The following is a 24114-nucleotide window of genomic DNA, read 5'->3' as shown; positions in this document are numbered from 1 at the left end:
CAACTCCCGCCCAGAAACCTATGTCCCCAGTGTGGAAGGACTTCTGGATCCAGAATTGGCCTCCACAGTCACTTACAGACTCATTGTTAAAACTGTGTTTATGGAAGACAATCTTACTCGGCTATGAGTGATCGCCAAAGAAGAAAAGAAGAAGAATCTCATAGGATGGTGAGACTGGATCCCGCCCTTTCTGACAGACCTACCTTCTTCTCCCCCCCCCCCAATGTTTGCTCCACAAGAGAGGGTTCTCGTCCTTAGGTCCTCCTTGCAAGTTTCCTATAGGGATTTGTCTGGCCGCTATGAGAACATAATTCTGGACTAGATGGGCCTGATTCAGCCACCTCTTCTTACTTTCTTAATGCATGGGGAAAGCTTTGGTACACTTTGAGAAAGTGCTGTATGAACGTGAAATGTCTCTCTTTCTCTTTCTCTCTCTGCTGTTCTTTTAAATGTTTGCCATCTGTCAACACATCCTTCCCATCATCTAACGCTTGTCTTAAGGCTAAACGTACCCTCGTCCTCGTCTCGCCACGAGATCAGCCCCAAAGACACAGCATGCTGCCTGTTTTGTTTTCCTTTAAAATTAATTAATGTGAACTGCCGAGAATGAGATGAATAATTCATCTTTCACACACACACACACACACACACACACACACACATTTCCTTTTAAATCTTTTAGCTAGACATTTAAGATGAACATGTTTTCAGAAACCTAATTCGCAGCAGCAAACCATTTTTGGGGCCATATGAAATTAAATGATAGGCAACTGTGTTTTGCTCCAATACCAGTTTTGTTTCAATTTGTTTACATAAGGGAGGGGAGGGTCCCCTTGTCAGGGACACGGCAGGGGAGGAATGGTGAAGATCGCCTCCCCAGCCTGACCCTTCCAGAGAAGAAGGAGACAGTTCAGAATTACAACAGGGGTTTGAGGGAAGTTACAGCTCAGAGGCAGATGAGGGGGGGAAACTGGGAAATAATGGGAGAGGAGGAGGAGGAGGAGGAGGAGGAGGAGGAGGAGGAGGAGGAAGAAGAAGAAGAAGAAGAAGAAGAAGAAGAAGAAGAAGAAGAAGAAGAAGAAGGGGAGTGACAGCTGATGGACTCAGTGTCTTTAGAAAGCATTCCAGACCTGCTCCTCTCCCAGACCCAGCAGGCATTGAAAGTAGGAGAGCAGAGAGCTCAGAGGCTGAAGGCACAGATCAGCCACCGTAGAGATGACGCATAATGGGAGAGATGGAGGCTTGCAAACTTTCCTGCTCACCTGTGGCGAGTCTTGCCCATTTGACTTACTTTCCTTTGTATAAAACAAGCCCGAAGGAGGCCCCCAACCTGCTCACAGGTCCTTGTATGATCAGTGGAAACAGTTGGTCCTGGCAATTATTAACCACTCTCAGTTCCACCCTGATCATTGCCACCTGCCCAGATTTTACCTTGTCTGAATTAATTTTAAGATGTATTTTAATTAACTGATGTCTGTTGTTATGCTTATTGTGTTGTTTTTATGGTAGCCGCTCTGAGCGGCTTTTATGTTAGCCTCCTCAGCCGGGGGGGCGGGATACAAATAAATTATTATTATTATTATTATTATTATTATTATTATTATTATTACTACTCCATGAGGCTGCATTTCTAAGCCTTTCTCTGTGAATATTGAATAAAAAGCATTGGTAACAACTTCCTTGTCTCATCCATTCCTGGCAAACTTCCATGCGGGGTTGGAGGGTTGGATCCTCTGAAGCCTGATACCCACTTTCAAAGATGGTTAATTATGTGAACATAAGAGGAACTGGATGGATCTGGCGATCTAGTCCTGCGTCCACAATGGCCAACCAGATTCCTGTGGGAAACCTCAAAGCAGGACTTGAGCACAAGAGGGCATTCTCCTCCTCTATAATAAGCCATTAAAGTAAAGGTAAAGGAACCCCTGACCATTAGGTCCAGTCGTGACCGACTCTGGGGTTGTGGCGCTCATCTCACTTTATTGGCCGAGGGAGCCGGCGTACAGCTTCCGGGTCATGTGGCCAGCAGGACTAAGCCGCTTCTGGCGAACCAGAGCAGCGCACGGAAACACCGTTTACCTTCCTACCAGAGCAGTACCTATTTGTATCCTCCAGGATGAATTAAGTTCTTAACCCGAGGTACCACTGTTGTATTATACCACTTCAAACTGTCATGGTTTTCCCCAAACATAACAAAATATTGGGGTGGGTGCAGAGAGCAGCTTGCATAGAAACCAACTCCTAGGGGCCAAGGTCCCTTCACCACCCCAATAAAATATTTGAGGGGGCTTCCTCCCCCCCCCAAAAAAGTTGATGGGCATTGCCATTCAAATGATGTGTAAGCACTGTATCTTGAGATTATGTGGGAGGTGTTTACCTGCCCCCCCCATGAATTTTATTGACTACTAGACCCAGACCTGGCGCTGTGGGTTAAACCACAGAGTCTAGGACTTCCCGATCAGAAGGTCGGTGGTTCGAATCCCTGTGACGGGGTGAGCTCCCATTGCTCGGTCCCTGCTCCTGCCAACCTAGCAGTTCGGAAGCACATCAAAGTGCAAGTAGATAAATAGGTACTGCTCTGGTGGGAAGGTAAATGGTGTTTCTGTGCACTGCTCTGGCTCGCCAGAAGCGGCTTAGTCATGCTGGCCACATGACCCGAAGCTGTACGCCGGCTCCCTCGGCCAATAAAGCGAGATGAGCACCGCAACCCCAGAGTCGGCCACGGCTGGACCTAATGGTCAGGGGTCCCCTTTACCTTTTTAGACCCAGACCAAACCAGCCCACAAGCCCAGCATCCTTGTACTGTGCATTGTAGGAATTGAAGCGGGAAAGAGAGAGGGGTGGAGAGTTGGGGGAAGGGAGATGCAAAACCAGTTCTTGATCCTTTGGAAACCAATATGTGACCATGCCTGAAATGCTGTTAATGTAACTCCACTGGAAGAGGCAGTTATGCAAAAAAAAAAAACCACCCGTCCTGAATGCAATTGATTTGTTGCAGTGGGGAGGGGGCCTGCCTATCAGCTCTCAAAACAGCAAGCAAGGGCAAATCTTTGAGGAGCAGCAAATGAGGCAGGGAGCCACTTTGAGTATCACTGGAAACATTTGCAGCGGAGTATCTGCAACCCAGAACGGTGCCAAACCTTGTCCTTTGTGTGGGTTTGTACTGGCTGACTATACTTATATATATGTACTCCTTTTCACATTTTTAGAAATGTGATACGTATATTGTGTTCGGTGTGGGTGGGACCACATATTCAAGATCTAATACCTCATTAATTTTGCCGGTTACTTCTTTTTCGTCTTCTTTTGTGCTTCTTTTTCCTGAGGGTAGCTTTCGTTGTTGTTGCTTCTTTTTCCAGTAACAAAGGAACCTGCTATTATATTTATAGTCCTGGCCCCCTTTTTTAATTTTAATTTTATTATATATTTTTTTGGAAGCAGGAGTCAAAGCCTCGTTCCCATGGTAACGTCTCTGTGCCACTGATGTAATTCTCTTCCGCTGAGGGATGGGAGAGATAAGAGCCCGTCAGTACTTGCTGGGCTCATCGAGTGCTTCTGCAAACTCTCCTCAAGGCCCCTGGATGGGGCAGAGCTGGCGATGGCTGCAAGGTCAGCATGTGGCTTTCAGCTTTTGTTGTGAACTGCAAAGGAGAATCCCTTTCTTGTCAAGAACATCGTTTGAAGCCCTGTCTCATTAGGGTTTGAGGTTGGTTTCCATAAAGACACAGGCATCCTCTTTTGTTTGGCTGAGCCAAGCCCTGGGTACTAGGACCAGCCATTTTGGAAGCAACGGACAGTGGGACACTTCTGTAGGGCCTGCCTCCTTTTTACTTGGTTGTAAATAGCTTTGCGGCTTTAACAAAAGGGGGGGGAGTGGTGTGCAAGTTTAATAAAGTTACAGTAATGGCTTGTGGTCCGGGACGCGGGTGGCGCTGTGGGTTAAATCACAGAGCCTAGGACTTGCCGATCAGAAGGTCGGCAGTTCGAATCCCCGCGACAGGGTGACCTCCCGTTGCTCGGCCCCTGCCCCTGCCAACCTAGCAGTTTGAAAGCACGTCAAAGTGCAAGTAGATAAATAGGTCCCGCTCCGGCGGGAAGGTAAACGGTGTTTCCATGTGCTTCTCTGGTTCGCCAGAAGCGACTTAGTCATGCTGGCCACATGACCCGGAAGCTGTACGCCGGCTCCCTCGGCCAATAAAGCGAGATGAGCGCCGCAACCCCAGAGTCGGTCACGTCTGGACCTAATGGTTAGGGGTCCCTTTACCTTTACTTTAATGGCTTGTGGTGTAGTGGTTAAGACCAGTAGACTCGTAATCTGGTGAACCGGGTTCGCTTCCCTGCTCCTCCACATGCAGCTGCTGGGTGACCTTGGACCAGTCACACTTCTCTGGAGTCTCTCATCCCCACTCACCTCACAGAATGTTTGTTGTGGGGGAGGAAGGGAAAGGAGAATGTTAGCCGTTTTGAGACTCCGTAGGGTAGTGATAAAGCGGGATATCAAATACAAACTCTTCTTCTTCTTTTAAGTGAAAATTGATAGAGGAATAAAAGGGCAAGCAACAGTTGGGTGTCTACTGGGGGCAGCATAGACGTCAGTGTCAGTAAGTTGACTGATTATGTTTGCAATGATTCTTGGCCACTCTGCAAGTTTCCGGGGCCGAAGAGTATGGTACAAACACTCCAAATAAATAATCAAACAGATAACACTTTTAATTAAAAAAATAAATAAAAGTGGAGATGTTGTTTTTTCCACGACTCACCTTAGGCTGAGTCCAGTGTCAAAATCAAGCAAGCGAATGAGCGTGAGATTATATAATTTATTACCGTTGCTAAAATGGAACACACAATGCCTGGTACCCCCATTATATGGTGAATTGTAAAAAAATAGCTTTAATACAGTATCAAAATTTACATACGCGTCGTGGCAAAAGACCAGCATCACTCAAATTAGCGGCCGCAGTGCGTGGCTGGGATCCAAAGAACCACAAAACTGGATCCAAACTCTCATGGGATTGTGGGGGTTTGAGGTTTCGGACTTTTCTTCCTCGAACAGCACCTCCGCCTGCCCCATCAGCAAGCTACTTCTACAGCCAAAGGGCTTTTTCCAAAGCAGTTTGCAATATGGGATTAGGAAGGTCAGCTCTTCAATGAAAAATAGTCAGACAACCTCCCTGGACAAACTGAAAAACAGCTCTTTGGACCCAGCCTTTGACTGCAAGCACAATTTCTTTTGAGGGTTTCTTTTCTTTTCGCCGCTTGTTCCTCGCACGATTATAGGAATACAACAATTTAAAGAGAAATAGCCGAAGTGGTGGTTTTCATTAGCATGACGTCGTTAAAAAGGGGTGGGGGGGAAGGAAAGGAAAAATTAGCAAAGCGACCGAGCCACTGGAACAAATCAATCCCTTTGTGATTTTCTTCTTTTTCTTCTCTTCTTCTTCCTTCTAGAAAATGGGTAGTAAATTTACGCTTGTGCTACCATGTATAGGGCGAAAGCGTTGTACCGACACAGCGCCGCCACATTCCACGACCCACAGATCAATAACACAACATGTAACAAAGCCCATTTGGCAGGGGGAAAGGAGGGGAGGATATAAGCTTGGGGAACCCAATCTCATTAATCAAGGGGGAGGGGAACCCAAAAACTTGGGAACTGTTGCATTCCTATGTTTGCCTTGGTTTTGTTTTGTTTGCTTTTTTGCTTTAAATACTCAGCTATGGTTAGAAAGTCAAAGCAACAGCATCTATTCACAAGCCTGTTGCACATTCATACGAGAAACTGTTGCTGCATTTTGAGATATACACAAAATAGCTATCAGAGCTGAATACACACAATCTAATGGCATATGGAGGGGGGTGGGAAAATGGGGGGGGGGAGAGAAATGTCAACGTAAGCCCACCCAGGTCCAAAAACTCAGGCACAACGGACAAGAGTTTAAAACCTTGGATGAAGGAAGGACATGCTTTTGAGAATATTCAACGTTTCCCTTGAAAAGATGCGACCGTCAGCAACAAAAGCTTTCCTCCTTTTTCTTCTTCTTATTCTCATAAATACAGCGCTACCTTGATAAGCTCTTATAGACTCCTGTGAAGCAAAATATTTGTGTGGTCAAGGAAATGGATGAAGGAAGTCACTCAGTACTCAGAAAGGACCCTCAGCAGGATTTGGCCGAGTGGAAGCTTCAAATATTTAATTCTAAAGCCCACGGACGGGACGAGTGAATAAGCATTTGGGAAGGAGTGTGTTTTTCAACAGGTTTGAGGCTTGGTTCGTTGTGCTCTCTGACATCACAACTCAACTCAGGGCTCTGCAACAGCACAGCAGGAGACAGCACCAGGAAACCAGGAACATCCAGCACGGACAATTGTTATTTAGGTGTTGTAGACAGCTTCTACGTGGCACAGAAAAATGGGTTCATATGTTGGGAGTCAAGGTGGCTTGGGAGACCCAGGCAGCATTCTAAAGCTAACAGCTGTGATGTCATCTACACAGGAGCATACTTACTATGTCATAATAAGGAGTCAGGACTAGGGGAGGGGAAAAATTTGTTCACTCCACATGCGGGAGCCAACTAACCTGTCCCAGGCCTCCTAGAGCTTTGTGCGACCTGGAACACAACCATGCGGTTCAGCTCGCATGCTTGGTTCTCTGCTCTGTGTGGGTCCAAACTATCTAGGATCTAGCCTCAAGTTAATAGGAATCAGGCCTTTTAGAGGGTTCCAGGCCTGAAAGCCCAAAACCTGTTGGAACTGATGGGTTGTAAATCAAGTGTGCACGCACACACGCACACATCCAGCTAAGTTGCCAGAGGGTCGAACCAGGATCTTGGACCTCAGATGCTTCCATGCACACCTGGTGCATTCAGAACAGCTGGCCCCCGTGGAAGCTGAGCTTCCCAGGGTGCATCATTCCATGGGGTCGGACTTCCCAGGATGCACCACATTTCTGCTGGAATAAGAGCTCTGATTAAGCTTATGCCCCAGAGACCTCAAACTGGGTCCTCTCCACTGCCTTAGGCCACTCACATTACTCATCAAAAGCAGCAAGAGCAACATGCGATTTCCCAGAAGTACTGGGTGCTTTCTCTACATCCTGAGTAGCTGGCCACTTCAGCACCACTAAGGTCTATTTGCCCTAAAGACACCGAGCATTCAAAAGAGCATTCAGTGCCTTAAAAGACTTTATAAGATCTTTAGGCCACAAATTTAGTCCTCCCTTCTTTCCTCCCCCGGTAATGCAAGCAGAGATGCAGCAAGGAGGGCTCCATAGAGTCCCAGACACCAGGCTCTGGTACAGAATCTTCAATATGTGCCAGGGTCTTAAGGAGTCCCACTAGCAGAAAGCAGCACCATGACTTCCACAAGTGCAGTGGGGTTTCCCCCCCTCTGCTCCCCGTGCACCCCTCAAGTTGACTCTGGGGAAGGGGTCAGGAGAACCCCTCAAACAGTGCACTGGAGCAGGAAAAGGGGAAGATTCTGCCTCTCAAACTGAAATGCTTGCCCTGATGGAATGATTGTCATAATGCTACAACGACTTCCACCCCAAGTTGTAATCCAGAACAGGGTTTCCCAAACTTGGGTCTCCAGCTGTTTTTGGACTACAATTCCAATCTTCCCTAGCTAGCAAGACCACTGGTCAGGGATGATGGGAACTGTAGTCCAAAAACAGCTGGAGACCCAAGTTTGGGAAAGCCTGATCTAAAATCGAGGTTAATTTTCTGGACATCTAAACAGCATCCATGGAATTAACTTGGATGCTCTGTATTATGTATGAGCAGGTATGTGCAATCCTCACGAGGAGCTGGAAACTGTGGCTCTTTGGATCTGGAAAAAGCCTTTAGCATCTGGCCAGTGTGAAAAGCCTAGCACAGCCTTTCTCAACCCGTGGGTCCCCAGGTGTTGTTGAATTACAACTCCCATCACCCCTAGCTAGCAAGGCCAAAGCTCAGGGATGATGGGAGTTGTAGTCCAACAACATCTGGGGACGCACAGGTTGAGAACCGCTGGCCTAGCAAGTGAATCTAGCAGAATTCCCCACCCCCTCGCCAGCTTCTGTTCTACCCTGGCGAACTTCTGGAAGCCAAAACTCTAAAAGTCCTCCACTGCCTTTGCTTCATCTCTCTTCCTCCATCGGGTCCCCCTCGCACAACCCTCTCCTACTTTTTTGGACTGCCTCTTTGGCTTGTGCCTGGTAAAACACAAAACATACCTGATCCCAAATCAGACTCCCTAATATCGCACTACTGCCATCTAGCAACTAGGCTCCTGACCTTTGCTGGGGGACTGCCCACCCATCAGCCCAACTCCTTGTTCTATCTGGTCTCTCAGAGAGGGAACTCCCGCTCTTTACAAGACAGACTCATCACTGCTCCATTCCTGGGGTTGCCTCAGCATTGGCCTTCAAGCTTAAGAGAGAAATGTCTTCTCTTAAGAGGAGAGATGCCACCTCTTTGGAAGACATTTGCCAAAACGAATGAAAACAAATGAATTCTTTTTGTTTCGGGTGGGGGGGCTCAGTTTTAGTGCCGTTGTTTTCTTTGCTACACTACTAGCTGGTTAGGAGACTTGAAGGTCTTATATTTAGCACCTCAGAATGCAATTACTCTACAAAGGAAAGTCTTTCAGCTGCAATCTGCCTAAGCACCATATTAACTAACCTTTTTTTTTTTTAACACACCCTGGTGTAGAGCTACCAGGAGAACCTAACTGTCCAAACTGGGATGGCCAAAAGGCACACTTTGTAGCTATCTTTCCAATCTGGTGAAAAGCTCTTGGGGAAAACGTCACAGGAATGCCAACACATTAAACACTTCTTCCATGTGGGTTCTCCTCCAGCGGCAGATTTTAACAGCCTTCGGAATTATCAGCTGGTACCTCCGGGGCATATACACTGTAAATGCTCATGGCAGAAGCAGAGTTGGATGAGTCAGAATATATATTGAGTGTGATGAGATCCAGATACTTTTCGCCAAAGTCCTTGCAGGAACAGAGGGAGGGGGCAGAGCAATCCAGATTCCAGAGGTGATGAATGGAGTTGTCTCCTTGTTAGGAAAGAGGCTGCTTTGACAAGATTAAATCCAACAGTAGCTGAAATGGTTCCTTTGTTCCTTAAAAAAAATATCCATTCACATAGGCCCTTTGTACTGGTTTCCAGACAGGTGTTGCCTAATTCCAGGACACGAGCCGACAGCATCGCCAAGTTTCCTCCACACAACCTGAAAACAGAAAGAGAAAAGCATGTCAGTAGATTTCGCCAGAAACCAGCAGTTAGTCACACAACCCTACACATTCTAAACAGATGCTTACTAGCCTTCTTCACACATCTTGGTAAACAAAACCATGGCTCACTGGATCGGCACAGACATGATGGTTCCTGAAGAGAACACATCCACTTTGCTCCTTCCTGACCCTTTTACCAAATTGCAGCATCAACATTTGACTTAGTGTGCTGTCCAAACTGGAAATTGTGGTCAAGGGCTCTCTGTTGGGAAACTGTTTATGTGCAGCTACTCACACAGAGTCAATTAAGGTTTGGCAGACAGCCAGAAGGCAATCTGAAGGAGTAAGTCTGCCTGGTGATAACAGAGACATGCAGACAGCTCCCTGATTGGTCAAGCTCTTTCAAGGGAGTGATAATTAATGGCCCACTAACTGGAATGTGTTAGGAGTTCAGAGGTTCAGAGTTCTGTGTGTCAGTGTAGGAGCTGTGAGTCGTGTCAGAGAGAGCTAGCAAAAGATCCATGTTCTGTTCCTGTAAATAGTCCACTGTATATAATAAACACTTAACTACAAGTTCCTGGTTCCTGCTTCGTCTATCCTGTCTGCAGCCAAGTCACCAATTGCTTCCATGGATTCTGCATGTACTCTGCTAGGTCTGGCTAAGGTCATGCAACTAGTCAGAAAGTTGCGAAGAGCCAATAGGTTTTGCCAATACTCTCTTCCTTAACCATGGTTGTTAACGATAGGATGAAGCCTGGCTACATTAACCATGGTCCTGGTTGGCTACATTAACCATGACATGCTAAGCCAAACCTTGGTATAATTGCCACACCACACTGTGCTATAAAAAGGACTGGGGTGAAAGAAGCATCACTCTGGGAGCCAGCACATTCCTCTGGGGTCACTAAGAGTCGGACACGACTAAATGACTAAACAACTAAACAACAACAACAAATACCACACTGATGCCTTGTCACCTGATGAGTCCTTCGAAGAACATTAGAACTAGGAGGGCAGAAAGAACCGGCCAAAGGGATGTCATTATTGTATTCCAACCCTACAAGTCTCTGATTCTGTTATCCCGCTTAATCAAACAATCCCCTCCAAGCGGTTTACGTAAGTGCCATAAGAAAATACCAATAGAATCGATAAGATTTTGAAAACCAGCAGACATAATGGAATTATCAAAACACGGATAAAATGCGTAATAAAATTACATGTCTGGTTAGGCTTAGCTAAATGAAAGGTGCTTGGAAAACGTTTAGCGAGCTTTGAAGTTTTGTTTTGTTTTTCACCATACACATTCATTAAATAATTATTTTAATAACAATACCAAGAAAGAAAGAAGAAGCTGCCATAGATTATTATTTTAGCATGCAGGCTAGTTTTTCAGGTGACCTCTGCATCAGCCTGGCTGCGGACAAGTGGTTCTTAGATTCAGTGACCATTTTTCCCATATAACCATTTGACTTGCATTTACCAGAATAAGCCTGCTCCCATCCTTTCTCTTGTATTGTGTGTAATAGGAAGACCCACCTGTATTATCATGTCGACATTGGTATTCTGACATGTAACAGAACCAATAAAAGCTTCCTAGATCTGATCAACTCATTTTTGATGTTCACCAGGCGTAGAAAGTCTGTTTGCCACATGGGCTGTGAGGTGTCAGAACATCTGAATAACCAGCTAGCAACTGAAGGAAAACCAACCTGTGACTGCTTATCCTTCTCAGTCACACCTACAATTTAAAAAATAACGGGGAGGAATGCAGATCTCCACAGACTATCTGCAAAAATCTTACCCAGACCTATTACTAAATGTACCATACTTACGCGAATATAATGCGCAGCTCGATTTTCAAAACCTTGAAACCAAAAAAGTACTTGCTGGCGAATGTAAATATGTTAGCGAATCTAATGCGCACCCTAATTTTCGCGATGTGATTTGGCCAAAGAAGGTGCGCATTGCATTCAAGTAAATGCGGCACAACAGTAGCTCTGGAAAATGATGCGATCCATGTTCTCCACTGGTGACCACCCATGTTTGTGTAGGTGGTGCTAGAGAGTAATAATAATAATAATAATAATAATAATAATAATAATAATAATTTTTATTTATACCCCGCCCTCCCCAGCCCAGGTCGGGCTCAGGGCGGTTAACAAGCAATAATAAAAACAAGTTGAATGAATACAACTTAAAAATAAGATTAAAATACAACATTAAAATATTGAAACATTAAAATATTAAAATACAGCCTCATCACAGGAGGAGAAAGGAAAAAGAAAAAGAAAGAGGGGGAGGGGGAGGGAATCAAATTGGATCCAAGCCAAAGGCCAGGTGGAACAACTCTGTCTTACAGACCCTGCGGAAAGAAATCAGATCCTGCAGGACCCTGGTCTCATGAGGCAGAGCATTCCACCAGGCCGGAGCCAGTGTTGAAAAGGCCCTGGCTCTGGTTGAAGCTAATCTAACTTCCTTAGGGCCCAGGACCTCTAGGGTGTTGCTATTTATGGACCTTAAGGTCCTCTGCAGGGCATACCAGGAGAGGCGGTCCCGTAGGTACAAGGGTCCTAGGCCATGAAGGGCTTCAAAGGTCAAAACCAGCACCTTAAATCTGACCCTGTACTCCACCGGGAGCCAGTGCAGCTGGAAAAGCACTGGGTGAATATGTTCCCATGGCAGAGACCCCGTGAGGAGCCTCGCTGCAGCATTATGCACCCGCTGGAGTTTCTGGGACAGCTTCAAGGGTAGCCCCGCGTAGAGCGAATTACAGTAGTCAGGCCTGGAGGTGACTGTCGCATGGATCACTGTAGACAGGTACATTGCTACCTGTACTTGTACATTGATGACTGCCCATGTGGCAATATGGACATTAAAGGCAAAGGCACTGTCAGGGGTTCAGAAGGAGAGACACAGGAGGGGGAGCAAATGGAGAGTGAGGAGGAGGAGTACGAGGGGGGCGCAGGCAGTGACAGTGGCCAGAGTTATTCCACAAGCCTCTCTAGCGAATCGGAGGACTCACAGAAGGGAGCGCCGGTGGCCAGAGCGAGGGGGGCTCCAGGGGGGAAGCCCCAGGAGGAAGGGGCCAGCGGGGAGTCCCTGAGCAGCAGTTGGAGATCAGGACCAGCGTCTCCACCAGAGCGCAGTGGGGAGGGGGAGTCCCAGGAGTCGGGACCAGTGTCCTCACCACCAGAGGGAGGAGAGGAGTCAGGTTTGGCAACGCCCACATCAGGAAGCGGGGAAACGGTCAGAAGGAAAGTCACCGGCTGGGCGCGCGTGCCAAGTTCAAATGTACAGGAGCGCGGCACAGCAGGGAGCCCGGGAAGGGAGCCAGGTCCTAAAGCCCGCCGGAGGGAGGGGCAAGACTCAGGAGGCTCAGCGTCAGAGGAGTCCAGGAAGGAGGGAACCCCAGAGGGCAGAAGGACCCAGCGAAGGAAAGAACAGCGTAAGAGGTGGAGCTGGGCTAGAATCTTAAACTGGTGTGGGTGGAGCAGTGAGTCAGAGGGGACTTAGCCGGTCTAGCGTCAAGACGTGGGTCTGCGCGCCCAGAGCTTGGAAATGGAAACTAAACTTTAATAAAGACTTTTGTATATAACATCCACTGGGCGTTGGTCCTCTGTGAGCTGGGACCTAGCGGCAGTCCTGACAGGCACATTTACTGCCACTAGTAATATCATCCATGGGGTTTTGCCCTTATTGTCAGAACATTGAAGTTGAAGGTTTCCAAGAATCCTCCTTTTCTGTGCAACAGGTATATTCGCTGATATTCTGTGCTATTTCATGTTCCTCTATTCCATTTTTTTTGCAGAAATAAAAGGCTGCCTTTCTCGCACACATCCATAAAAATAGCAAGCGGCAAACCTCACATTTTGTTGCTAGGGTATCCATGCTTAGCGGAGTGTCTTTTCAAAAAGTGCTCATTATCTAAGTGCATCTCCCAACAATCCGTTTTCTGCTCAATGAGCAACAGAAAATATTTACCCAGCAGATAATGTTGATGCGGCAAGGAAGTGAGAGCTGACATTTTCAATTGCCTTTATTTTCAGGGGAAATAATGACCTCTAGCTGATATGAAGGGACACACGGAATAAAAACTGAGTTTGCAGATTGAAGGGCAGCAGCTGCTGTGATGAGAAAATTACATTGGTTTCTACCAACTTCCCCAGTACCTGTGTGCATGGCAATGATTGTACTTAGATCCTAAAATTGCTTCCATGGTCTGACATCCGAGAAATGGCACTTGCAAGAAATTAACTATGGCCGTACAACTTCCATGGACGATGAAGACACCAGCATTTTCTGCCAAAAATACATTAGCCTGTGGATGACAATCCTCCTATTATGTGTTCCTTTCCCACCCGCATTCCACAACGCAAAGTGAGTCCCAAAATGTTTTGATCCAAGGAGCTCTGCATTGGGGGAGATTATACAGTGGGAGGGAGCAGGGGCACCAGCTATAGGGGGTGAAAGAGGCTTTCAGCCCCCTCAATATTTCTAGGCAGGGGACTGAGCCCCCACCCACCCAGTACTCAGGGGGCCACCATCGCTAATCGCCCCTGGGTGAGTGCTTGTCCTCCGAGTGGGAGGTGTGGGGGGTGATTTCCACCCTCTGGGCTGCCCGCCATGGTTGCCAGAGCAACTTCCCAAAAGGCGATCCTCAAAGGAATGCCCATGAGGACTGGGGGAGGGGCTCACACATGTGACATCATGCACCTGCCACAGCCCCGAAGGTTGGGCCCAACTCGGCGCACCTGGGAGGGACCTTTCTCCTCAGCACTCAGCCTGATCAGATTTCCCTAACTGAGGCCAACTCATGTACAGTGGTACCTCGGGTTACATACGCTTCAGGTTACAGACTCCGCTGACCCAGAAATCGTACCTCGGGTTAAGAACTTTGCTTCAGGATGAGAACAGAAATCGTGCTCCGGCGGCACAGCGGCAGCAGGAGGCCCCATTAGCTAAAGTGATGCTTCAGGTTAAGAACAATTTCAGGTTAAGAACGGACCTCCAGAACGAATTAAGTTCTTAACCCGAGGTACCACTGTAAATCAGGCTTTTAATGCAGCTATCTGGCAGTGAGATAAAAGTAAGGTAAAGGTAAAGGGACCCCTGACCATTAGGTCCAGTCGTGACCGACTCTGGGGCTGCGACGCTCATCTCGCTTTATTGGCCGAGGGAGCCGGCATACAGCTTCCGGGTCATGTGGCCAGCATGACTAAGCCGCTTCTGGCGAACCAGAGCAGCGCACGGAAACGCTGTTTACATTCCCGCCGGAGCGGTACCTATTTATCTACTTGCACTTTGACGTGCTTTCGAACTGCTAGGTTGGCAGGAGCAGGGACCGAGCAACGGGAGCTCACCCTGTCGCGGGGATTCGAGCCGCCAACCTTCTGATTGGCAAGTCCTAGGATCTGTGGTTTAACCCACAGTGCCACCCGCGTCCCTTCTGAGATAAAAGTAGTAGACTACAAATTTTTTGGGTACATCACTGCCCTATAATATTGGAATTTTGAAGCATTTTGGTTTTCTACAATCTTAAGCTGTGGTCTTAAATTATGGACCGGCTATATATCCTGGTTGACAGACGGATATATCAAAAAGTACTCGGGGTCACGCTGAACTGTGATGCTTCTTTCACAAATGTCTAAATGGAGACGAAAGTACCAGACAGTTCTTACTCCTGCTACGTTCCTTCTGCTCCAGACTGCCTTCCATGCAAGGTGAATTTACAACAATCTTAGCTGACCTCAGCAGCACAAGGCTCACATTCACGTAAAGTCAATAAATTCCACTGTACAGGAGAATCAAAGGATAATTGGTTTCATTTGCATGTTAAAATACTTCCAAGGCATATTGTCAGCATTTTAAAAAATTCATAACATTTCTCTGAATATGATTTCGAGCTTCGAAGAGAGAATACAAAATGAGGGACATTAAAACTTGCACTGTAAATTTCTCGGGCTGTAACTCTTCTCCCTTGGACACCCACCCACTAAGCTCATAGCCTTTATCCATAATCAAGAATTGGGTGCATTAATGGGGGCGGGGAACGAAAATGTAAATTTTACGCATGAAAACAAAGCTTGCTTTCCCTCTGCAATCAAGAACGTTAATGTGACCTTGCAGGTTAAAGCTACGCAGGGAGCCCTTATAATGAATGTCTAATGGGGCCAGTTCAGAAAAGAAATTGAGCATATAACCATTGACCCAGGATGCAAGAATCTGAGCCCCAGATTCTCTGGGGAGCTGGAGAGAGTCTCTGTCTGCAACTCCACGTTGGGTGAACCAGGTGCTCTGTATGAGTGCCTCAACCATGCAAAATCTCAGATAGTGCTCTCTTCCTTCCTTTTAGAATAGGGGTCGGCAACCCGCGGCTCCGGAGCCGCATGTGGCTCTTTTACACCTTTGCCGCGGCTCCGGGGCGGATACTAGCGAGGGGAGGAGCCGCATTGTGCGCCCCGACACTCCCCACTGTGGCGGGCGCTGTACTGGCTGTGATGTCGCATGGGGGCGGTGCGTGCGTTAGTCACGCACCATCCCGATGTCACCTTCCCGCCTGCCCGCCCGCTACATTGTAAGGGGCATGTACGCTGGTCACTGCGTTGAAAGGGGGCATGTACGCTGGTCACTGTTTTGAAGGGGAGTGAAGAACACACACACACAAAAAGGTAACTTGTTAATTTAACGTTTATTTCTATGAGGAGGAGTAATTCTGAGGGGTCAAACAAAGAAATAATAAAAAGTGACAAAAAAGTTATTTTTATAATGACAAGTTTTGCGGCTCCCAGTTTTTTTTCCTTCGGAAACGGGTCCAAGTGGCTCTTTTTGTCTAAAAGGTTGCAGACCCCTGTTTTAGAAGGAAAGATAATTTTCGCAAGGCTTCTCCATGGGTGTGCTTGTTTATTATTTATTTGTTTGTTGCAAATCATAACTGTGGCGTTTGCCTCCTAGGTGGGTCATAAGGAAAGGGTTAAATGAGTGTGATGTGATTGGCCAGAGAGAAACTGGTAGGAGGAGTTAGAGTTAGAGTCGGTGTTGTGTGGAAGTCAGTTGAGAGTTGGGAGTTGGAGAAGAAAGAGGGAGGAATTAGTCTGTGGGTTGGTCAAGTTGTGTTGTGAGGGAGTCAGAGGAACTGTTAGGTGGAGTCAGATAGATAGTTGGAATAATCCGGGACCCTGTGTGATCACCACAAAATTGGTGGCAGCAGTGGGATTCAAACCCACGTCCCCGAAGAGGGTCACGCAGGGTCCCCGGACGTTTGACGGTCTATTGATCCCTGTGCACCACTGTGATTGCCTCTTCGCTGCCACCAACCCGTTTCTCTCGGGTACACACGGAGTCCAGACAGTTGTTAACATTAACAAATAATCAAATTTATTTTTATAAGCATGAACAAAATTAAGGTTTCAGTTAATTTTTCTTGTCAGTTTCTTATTCTTAGTTTCTTTACTAACGTATATGTACCTTACAACTTCCAACTGATTATCACACTTATTTAACCCTTTCCTTATGACCCACCTAGGGGGCAAATGCCACAATAACCCACCTTTCTTCTCTGAGGATATTCAGGTGGGGTACCTGGTCCTCCACTTCCCCATTTAATCCCCACAACAACCCTATGAGGTAGGTCAGACTGGCCCAAGGTCACACCCAGTGAGCTTCATGGACGAGTGGGGATTCGAACCCTGCTCTCCCGGGCCCATACACTTCCAAGCAACGGCGTTATCCTTGCAAGTGCATGAGCTGAACCCTACAGTGAAATGAATAATAATTTAATAATAATAATTTATTATCTATACCCCACCCATCTGGCCAGGCCTCCCCAGACACTCTGGGCTGCTTCCAACAAAACATTAAAATACAGTAATGCATCAAACATTAAAAGCTTCCCTAAACAGGGCTGCCTTCAGATGTCTTCTAAAAGTCTGGTAGTTGTTCTTCTCTTTGACATCTGATGGGAGGGTGTTCCACAGGGCGGGTGCCACTACCGAGAAGGCCCTCTGCCTGGTTCCCTGTAACTTGGCTTCTCGCAGCGAGGGAACCACCAGAAGGCCTTCTACGCTGGACCTCAGTGTCCGGTTAGAACGATGGGGGTGGAGGCGCTCCTTCAGGTATACTGGACCAAGGCCATTTAGGGCTTTAAAGGTCAGCACCAGCACTTTGAATTGTGCTCGGAAACGTACTCGGAGCCAATGTAGGTCTTTCAGGACCGGAGTGATATGGTCTCGGCGGCCGCTCCCAGTCACCAGTCTAGCTGCCGCATTCTGGATTAGTTGTAGTTTCCGGGTCACCTTCAAAGGTAGCCCCACATAGAGAGCATTGCAGTAGTCCAAGTGAGAGATAACCAGAGCATGCACCACTCTGGCAAGACAGTCTGCAGGCAGGATTGAAGACCAATCCTTCTCGGAGCTGCAGGATAGGTGAAAGTGGGTGAGCTTAGGTGAAAGTGTGCAGTATGCTTGGCACAGGCAAAGAACCCTGCCTGCCTTCTGTATGGAAGGGCTGCAGATCAGAGGTAGAGCATCCGCTTTCCAAGCAGAAAGTCTTGGGTTCAATCCCCGCCATCTCCAGGGAGGGCTGGCAAAGACTGAAAACCTAGAGAGCAGCTGCCAGCCAGTACAGGTAATATTGAGTTCAATTTGACCAATAAGGCGATTTCTGATGAGTTGGAGTGGGCGGGCAGGCAGTCCACAATGATCCTCCTTTTGGTCATCCAGGGTCACCTAGCCCAACCCCGTGCAATGCAGGAATCGTTTGCCCAATGTGGGGCTTGAACATGAGATTAAGAGTCTCGCGCTCTACTGACTGAGCCATTCTGAACTCCCAAGTCCTTCTGTCGCTTTAAGGAATCCTATCTAACTACACAAGGGACGTGGGTGCTGCTGTGGGTTAAACCACAGAGCCTAGGGCTTGCCGATCAGAAGGTCGGCGGTTCGAATCCCCACGACGGGGTGAGCTCCCGTTGCTCGGTCCCTGCTCCTGCCAACCTAGCAGTTCGAAAGCACAAAGTGCAAGTAGATAAATAGGTACCACTCCGGCGGGAAGGTAAACGGCATTTCTGTGCACTGCTCTGGTTCGCCAGAAGTGGCTTAGTCATGCTGGCCACATGACCCGGAAGCTGTACGCCGGCTCCTTCGGCCAATAAAGCGAGATGAGCGCCACAACCACAAAGTTGGCCACGACTGGACTTAATGATCAGGGGCCCCTTTACCTTTATCTAACTACACAAAGGGGTGCTACCCTCTTGTCGGGCAAGGGAGAAGGGAAGAGATCTCAAGTTCATACCTTTTCCAGATATTTCCCTGGCTAGGTAAAGATAAAGGGAACTCTGACTATTAGGTCCAGTCATGGATGACTCTGGGGTTGCAGCGCTCATCTCGCTTTACTGGCCGAGGGAGCCGGCATTTGTCCACAGACAGCTTCCGCGTCATGTGGCCAGCATGACAAAGCCGCTTCTGGCGAACCAGAGCAGCGCATGGAAACGCCGTTTACCTTCCCGCCAGAGCAGTACCTATTTATCTACTTGCACTTGACATGCTTTCGAATTGGTAGGTTGGCAGCAGCAGGGACCGAACAATGGCAGCTCACCCTGTTGAGGGGATTCAAACTGCCCACCTTCCGATCAGCAAGCCCTAAGCTCTGTGGTTTAGACCACAGCGCCACCAGCATCCCAGTCAGGTGCTAAGTCATAGAATCATAGAATCATAGAGTTGGAAGAGACCACAAGGGCCATCGAGTCCAACCCCCTGCCAAGCAGGAAACACCATCATCGGTCATATCAAGAAGATGACAAGAAGGGCTGCTTTCTGGCTGCAGGCAATGTGTAACTTGAGTCTGCCAAAGGCACATGGCAGGGCAGAATGAGTGTGGGGGATTTTTGGAAATGGAAACAAAAAGTTTAGGAGCCCATGACACAGTGCCTGTGTGCGTAATGCATGCTTTAGATTTTCTCTTTTTTCCCATTATTAAACTCATAAATATTTTATCAGCTTCTGGATCATGTGGCCAGCATGACTAAGCCACTTCTGGCGAACCAGAGCAGCACACGGAAACGCCATTTACCTTCCCGCCGGAGTGGTACCTATTTATCTACTTGCACTTTGACGTGCTTTCGAACTGCTAGGTTGGCAGGAGTAGGGACTGAGCAACGGGAGCTCACCAAATAGCGGGGATTCGAACCGCCGACCTTCTGTCAATTGCATTTTATGGAAGAGGACGTTCCAAACTGAGAGCAGGACAGGTGTCCCACTACTTATTATGGTGGACAACAACCTTTCCAAGGGGCACCTATTGAGATTCAACTACTAGTCACAGCACAAAGAGAAAATTAAAATTGTTGTGGAATTTGGGCACTTTTCCCACCAGAAAGGGCAAAGAACAAGTTATAAGTCAATAAAATTGTGAACAGCATCAAAACATTCCCCCCCCCCCTCCGGTCTCATGACAGCAGATCTTGAGGTCACCCAAAGACTTGTATAAGATTCAAGGCAGGCAAAAGGAAGTACTAATTGACACAAAACACATAATTAACTTATGGATTTCACTGCCACAAGATATGGTGATGATTTCAAGTTCAATGGCTTTTAAAAAGAAAGTTAGAGAAATCCATGGTGGATGGGCCTATCTGTGACTATTCAACACAACAGCTTAACAGGACTTCCATGTTCAGAAACACTCATATTATTATCAGATGATGGGGGCAGACAGCTCAGGAAGTCTTGTTATTTAATGCCCTGCTTTTGAGTGTCTCAGAGGAATCTGAATGTTCACAGTTACTACTGGAAATGGAATGTCAGACTAGAAAAGTGTTTCCCAAACTTGGGTCTCCAGCTGTTTTCAGACTACAACTCCCATCATCCCTAGCTAGCAAGACCAGCGGTACAGGATGATGGGATGTAGCCTGAAAACAGCTGGAGGCCCAAGTTTGGACTAGATGGACCTTTGGTCCAATCCAGCAGATACATTTTGCATGTTCTTAGCTAGGAGGACCACACCATCCACAACTCAGTCTAAAACACGATTGTGTGAATGGGGCCAGGAAGAAGTCCACAGGGTGCTCTGATGGAGAGTTAGGCAGGTCTCACAGGACTTCTGAAAATGTAGCTATTTTTGTTCTGCTGGTCAAAGGTGGCCCTACAGATGTTGCTAGACCATAACTCCGTCATCCCTGATCACAACATCTGGAGGGCCACAGGTTCCTCACCCCTGCTAAAGGAGAAGTCTCACCAGCTGACAGCCCAAGTAGAGACAAGTAGTAGATGATGGGTGAGACGGGGAGATGGAAGCAGCATTTGTGGCGTATCGTATCTTCCCTCTGAGAAACGCTGATGCTTTGGTGCAATGGATCACGGATGGTCACAGAACATACAGATGGGAGATTTGGCACCTACATGCCAAACACAGCAAGGCGTGTTACCTTGAGGCCATTAACCACCGCTTCAGGCTGCTGAGAAGGTGAGGAGGCCTGGTCATTGACGCTCGGAGAGCAGACGTTCCCATCTGCCCTTGTTGGCATCCTAATGGGACCCTTTGTAGAAAACCAAAAACTATTTAATAGCGGAAGATGCACCACGCTCATCAAGATGAACAGTTTCCCCAATCACCTCTAGCTCCTCGCTGCAAAGCCCACTGGGCATGTACATACTCTGAGTTCAATTCAATCACCTTGTAATTGCGCCCTTGGGATGCTAGGCTGTCCCAGGGCAACCAACTGTCTCTGTAAGTTCCTGTAAGATTCTCGGTCATATCAAGAAGATGACAAGCAAAGGGAGCAAAAATCTCTAGTCCAAATCTAGAGATAGTTAAATCATGTTTTAAGTCCCACTGAAATCAAACTCGTTGCAATTACAGTGGTGCCTCGCAAGACGAAAAGAATCCGTTCCGCGAGTCTCTTCGTCTTGCGGTTTTTTCGTCTTGCGAAGCAAGCCCATTAGCAGCTTAGCGCTATTAGCGGCTTAGCGGATCAGCTGATAAGTGGCTTAGCGGCTTAGCGGATCAGCTGTTAAGCGGCTTCACAGATCAGCTGTTAAGCGGCTTAGCGGCTTAGCTGATAAGCGGCTTAGCGGCTTGGGAAAAAGGGGGGGAGGGAAAAAAACTCGCAAGACATTTTCATCTTGTGAAGCAAGCCCATAGGAAATTCGTTTTGCGAAGCACCTCCAATACGGAAAACCCTTTCGTCTAGCGGGTTTTCCGTCTTGCGAGGCATTCGTCTTGCGGGGCACCACTGTAACATGTTTTACTGATTTCTATTTTATTTATGAAATTAATGTACTGTCCTTCAGCATAAGATCTCAGGGCGGTTCACAGAATAAAATACAAGACAAAAACACAAGTTTAAAACAAAGCAGCGGAACAACAATACCCCCCCTTCCCACAGGGACATATTAAAAGGCTGTGGAATATTAATCAGCCAAAGGCCTGGTTGAAGAGGAACATTTTTGACTGGCGCCTAAAAATATATAATGAAGGCACCAGACAAACCTCCGTGGAGAGAGAATTCCACAAATGGGGACCCAGCACAGAAAAGGCCCGTCCTCGTGTTGCCACCCTCTGGACCTCAGGTGGAGTAGGCACACAAAAGAAGGTCCTCAGATGATGAACACAGAGTCCAGGATGGTTTATATGGGGAGAGGCGGTCCTTGAGGTATTGCGGTCCTGAGCTGTTTTAAGGTATTATGGTCCAGAGCCATTGAAATTCTGATTTCAACAGAATGGAAGTGCAACTGGCTTTGCAAGATCAGGGTTTTATTTCTGAGATCACAGAATCCTAATACAGGAAGTAGCATACACAGTCCTCATAAGGAGGGAAGACATTGCAACACTAACAAAAAGGCAAGAGAGCAGTTCAAATGTAGGATGGTTTAACAGGGGCACCCCAAATCCTGTGGCCATTTTACATTTGATTTGCAAACCATGCTAGAGAGGTTGGTTGAGGGCTCACAGTCGTTTGCCACTTTCAAGTTAACTGAACTTTTGCCCACACAGCTATTGACTGAACTGTCTTATTGCCACGGAATATTCAGAGACATTCCAACTTCTGAAGACTGAGGTTTAAGACCAAGTTAAATGTGATTTTTTACAGTTATCATTCATCAGCTGTATGCCTTGTATCTTATTTCCAGCTGATGAAGACTATTACGAAACAGTAGTATCATTCCTTTTGAGGCTTTTGAGACGTCTTCCGTTGAAACTTTTGAAAGACTATTGAGAGACTTTACTTTTGAAACTTTTGAGACGTCTTCCTTTGAAAGACTATTGTGAGACTGTCCTTAAGACATCTGTTTTGAACACACGGCTTGACAGTCCTCGCTACCACTCTGCTATATTGTACATATGAACTTTGATTGGCTTATTCATAGAATCAATCATAGAATCATAGAAACATAGAGTTGGAAGAGACCACAAGGGCCATCGAGTCCAACCCACTGCCAAGCAGGAAACTGTATTCCTACAGTTTGAATATCATTATTCTATTATATATTCTCTACTAACTATTAGCCTACCTGTTGTGTTTGTATTGTTGTGACGGAATATTCAGAGACATTCCAACTTCTGAAGAACGAGGTTTAAGACTAAGTTAAATGTGATGGTCATCACAAAGAGGCCATCAAAAATGGTTCAGGAGCCCAACATGGTGGACATAACATTGGAAAGCATATTTGTGCCCATGCAATGGCTCCTATAAAGCTAGCATTTTCATCCCAGCACTCTGCAACCTTTGAAACAGCAATGCCAGTATGCAAATACCAGTGTGCACAAGGCCCAGCCTTGTTAAACATTAAGTGGATTGTTTGCATTAGAATGTGTTTTAAAATGGCCTATTCAACTTAGTTCTCACTGAGATGGTAAGGCTATGCTTCGTTTACTGTTTCAGACCTCAAGTGGTAGCCCAACAAGGAGTGGGAGAATCTGTCTGTTTCAATTTCCCTCAGTTTCTCTTTTTCCCCAATCCTGAATTCAGATCTCCACATTTCCACATGAGGGGGTTTTTTGGGGGGGGAGCAGGGAGGAGGGAATACTTTTTTAAAAAATCCCCATGAAAATTCATCAGCATTTTAGTGCAAATTTTTCCTTATAGACACATTTGTATGCAGTGGTACCTCGGGTTAAGTAATTAATTCATTCCGGAGGTCTGTTCTTAACCTGAAACTGTTCTTAACCTGAAGCACCACTTTAGCTAATGGGGCCTCCTGCTGCTGCCACGCTGCTGGAGCATGATTTCTGTTCTCATCCTGAAGCAAAGTTCTTAACCTGAAGCACTATTTCTGGGTTAGCGGAGTCTGTAACCTGAAGCGTATGTAACATGAAACATATGTAACCTGAGGTACCACTGTGTGTGTGTGTGTGTGTGTGTGTGTGTGTGTGTGTGTGTATTTGGCCAAATATACACATTTTTGCAAAGGAACATACATCCGTGTTAACAGGGAAGAAGTCAAATAATATACAATGGCTTTGGCAGAGGAATCTCTGAGGCAGGGATGGGCAGAAGTTAGATCGGTGGGTGATTTGCAGTAGATCAGCAAAGGTTCCTGGCTCCTAACAATCGCAACAGTAAACCGACTCTTCCCCCCTTAAATTAGGTTCCTGAAATGAAGAACACTAAACAGGAGTGTGAAACATTGTGGGAAAGGACGGTAGGAGCTCAGTTCAATTCTGGTACTGAAAACAAATTCCTAGCCTCAGAATGTGCTCAGAGGCATTTTGTTCTTTCACACCATTTCTTCTGCACCTGACTCTGCTCAGTACCTCTTGGGGTGCTACTAAAAAAGATGAAGATCTGTGAAGGCTGCCCACTCCTGCGCTAACACTCCCCCTTTTTCTTTTCCTACACGGTTTTTTTCTTTCTTTCCTCCTTATTTGCTAATCCCCCTGGCAGCGGAACATTCATCTCATTCC

At 46.9% G+C, this 24114-nt stretch overlaps 1 protein-coding gene across 5 annotated transcripts in view; it reads right to left on the bottom strand.

Annotated features, from left to right (window-relative positions):
- Positions 1-4803: 4803 nt before the first annotated feature.
- CCDC85A (coiled-coil domain containing 85A) overlaps positions 4804-24114 on the bottom strand; it is a 159420-nt gene continuing 140109 nt past the window's right edge. For 3 of the 5 annotated variants that reach the window (XM_083733576.1, XM_083733574.1, XM_083733575.1), the window contains one exon: positions 4804-9215. Coding sequence is in view for 4 of the 5 variants with exons in the window: in XM_083733574.1 (XP_083589700.1) it covers positions 9126-9215 (90 nt within the window). In the remaining variant the exon portion in view is untranslated. Of the gene's footprint in view, positions 9216-20635; positions 20747-24114 lie in introns of those variants that run through there. The other 2 variants (XM_083733573.1, XM_083733578.1) reach the window with 2 other exon arrangements.

This window comes from Podarcis gaigeae (genome assembly GCF_964106915.1).
Source record: "Podarcis gaigeae genome assembly, chromosome: 3".
Classification (NCBI taxonomy): Eukaryota; Metazoa; Chordata; class Lepidosauria; order Squamata; family Lacertidae; genus Podarcis; species Podarcis gaigeae.
This window is presented reverse-complemented; position numbering and strand designations above follow the sequence as displayed.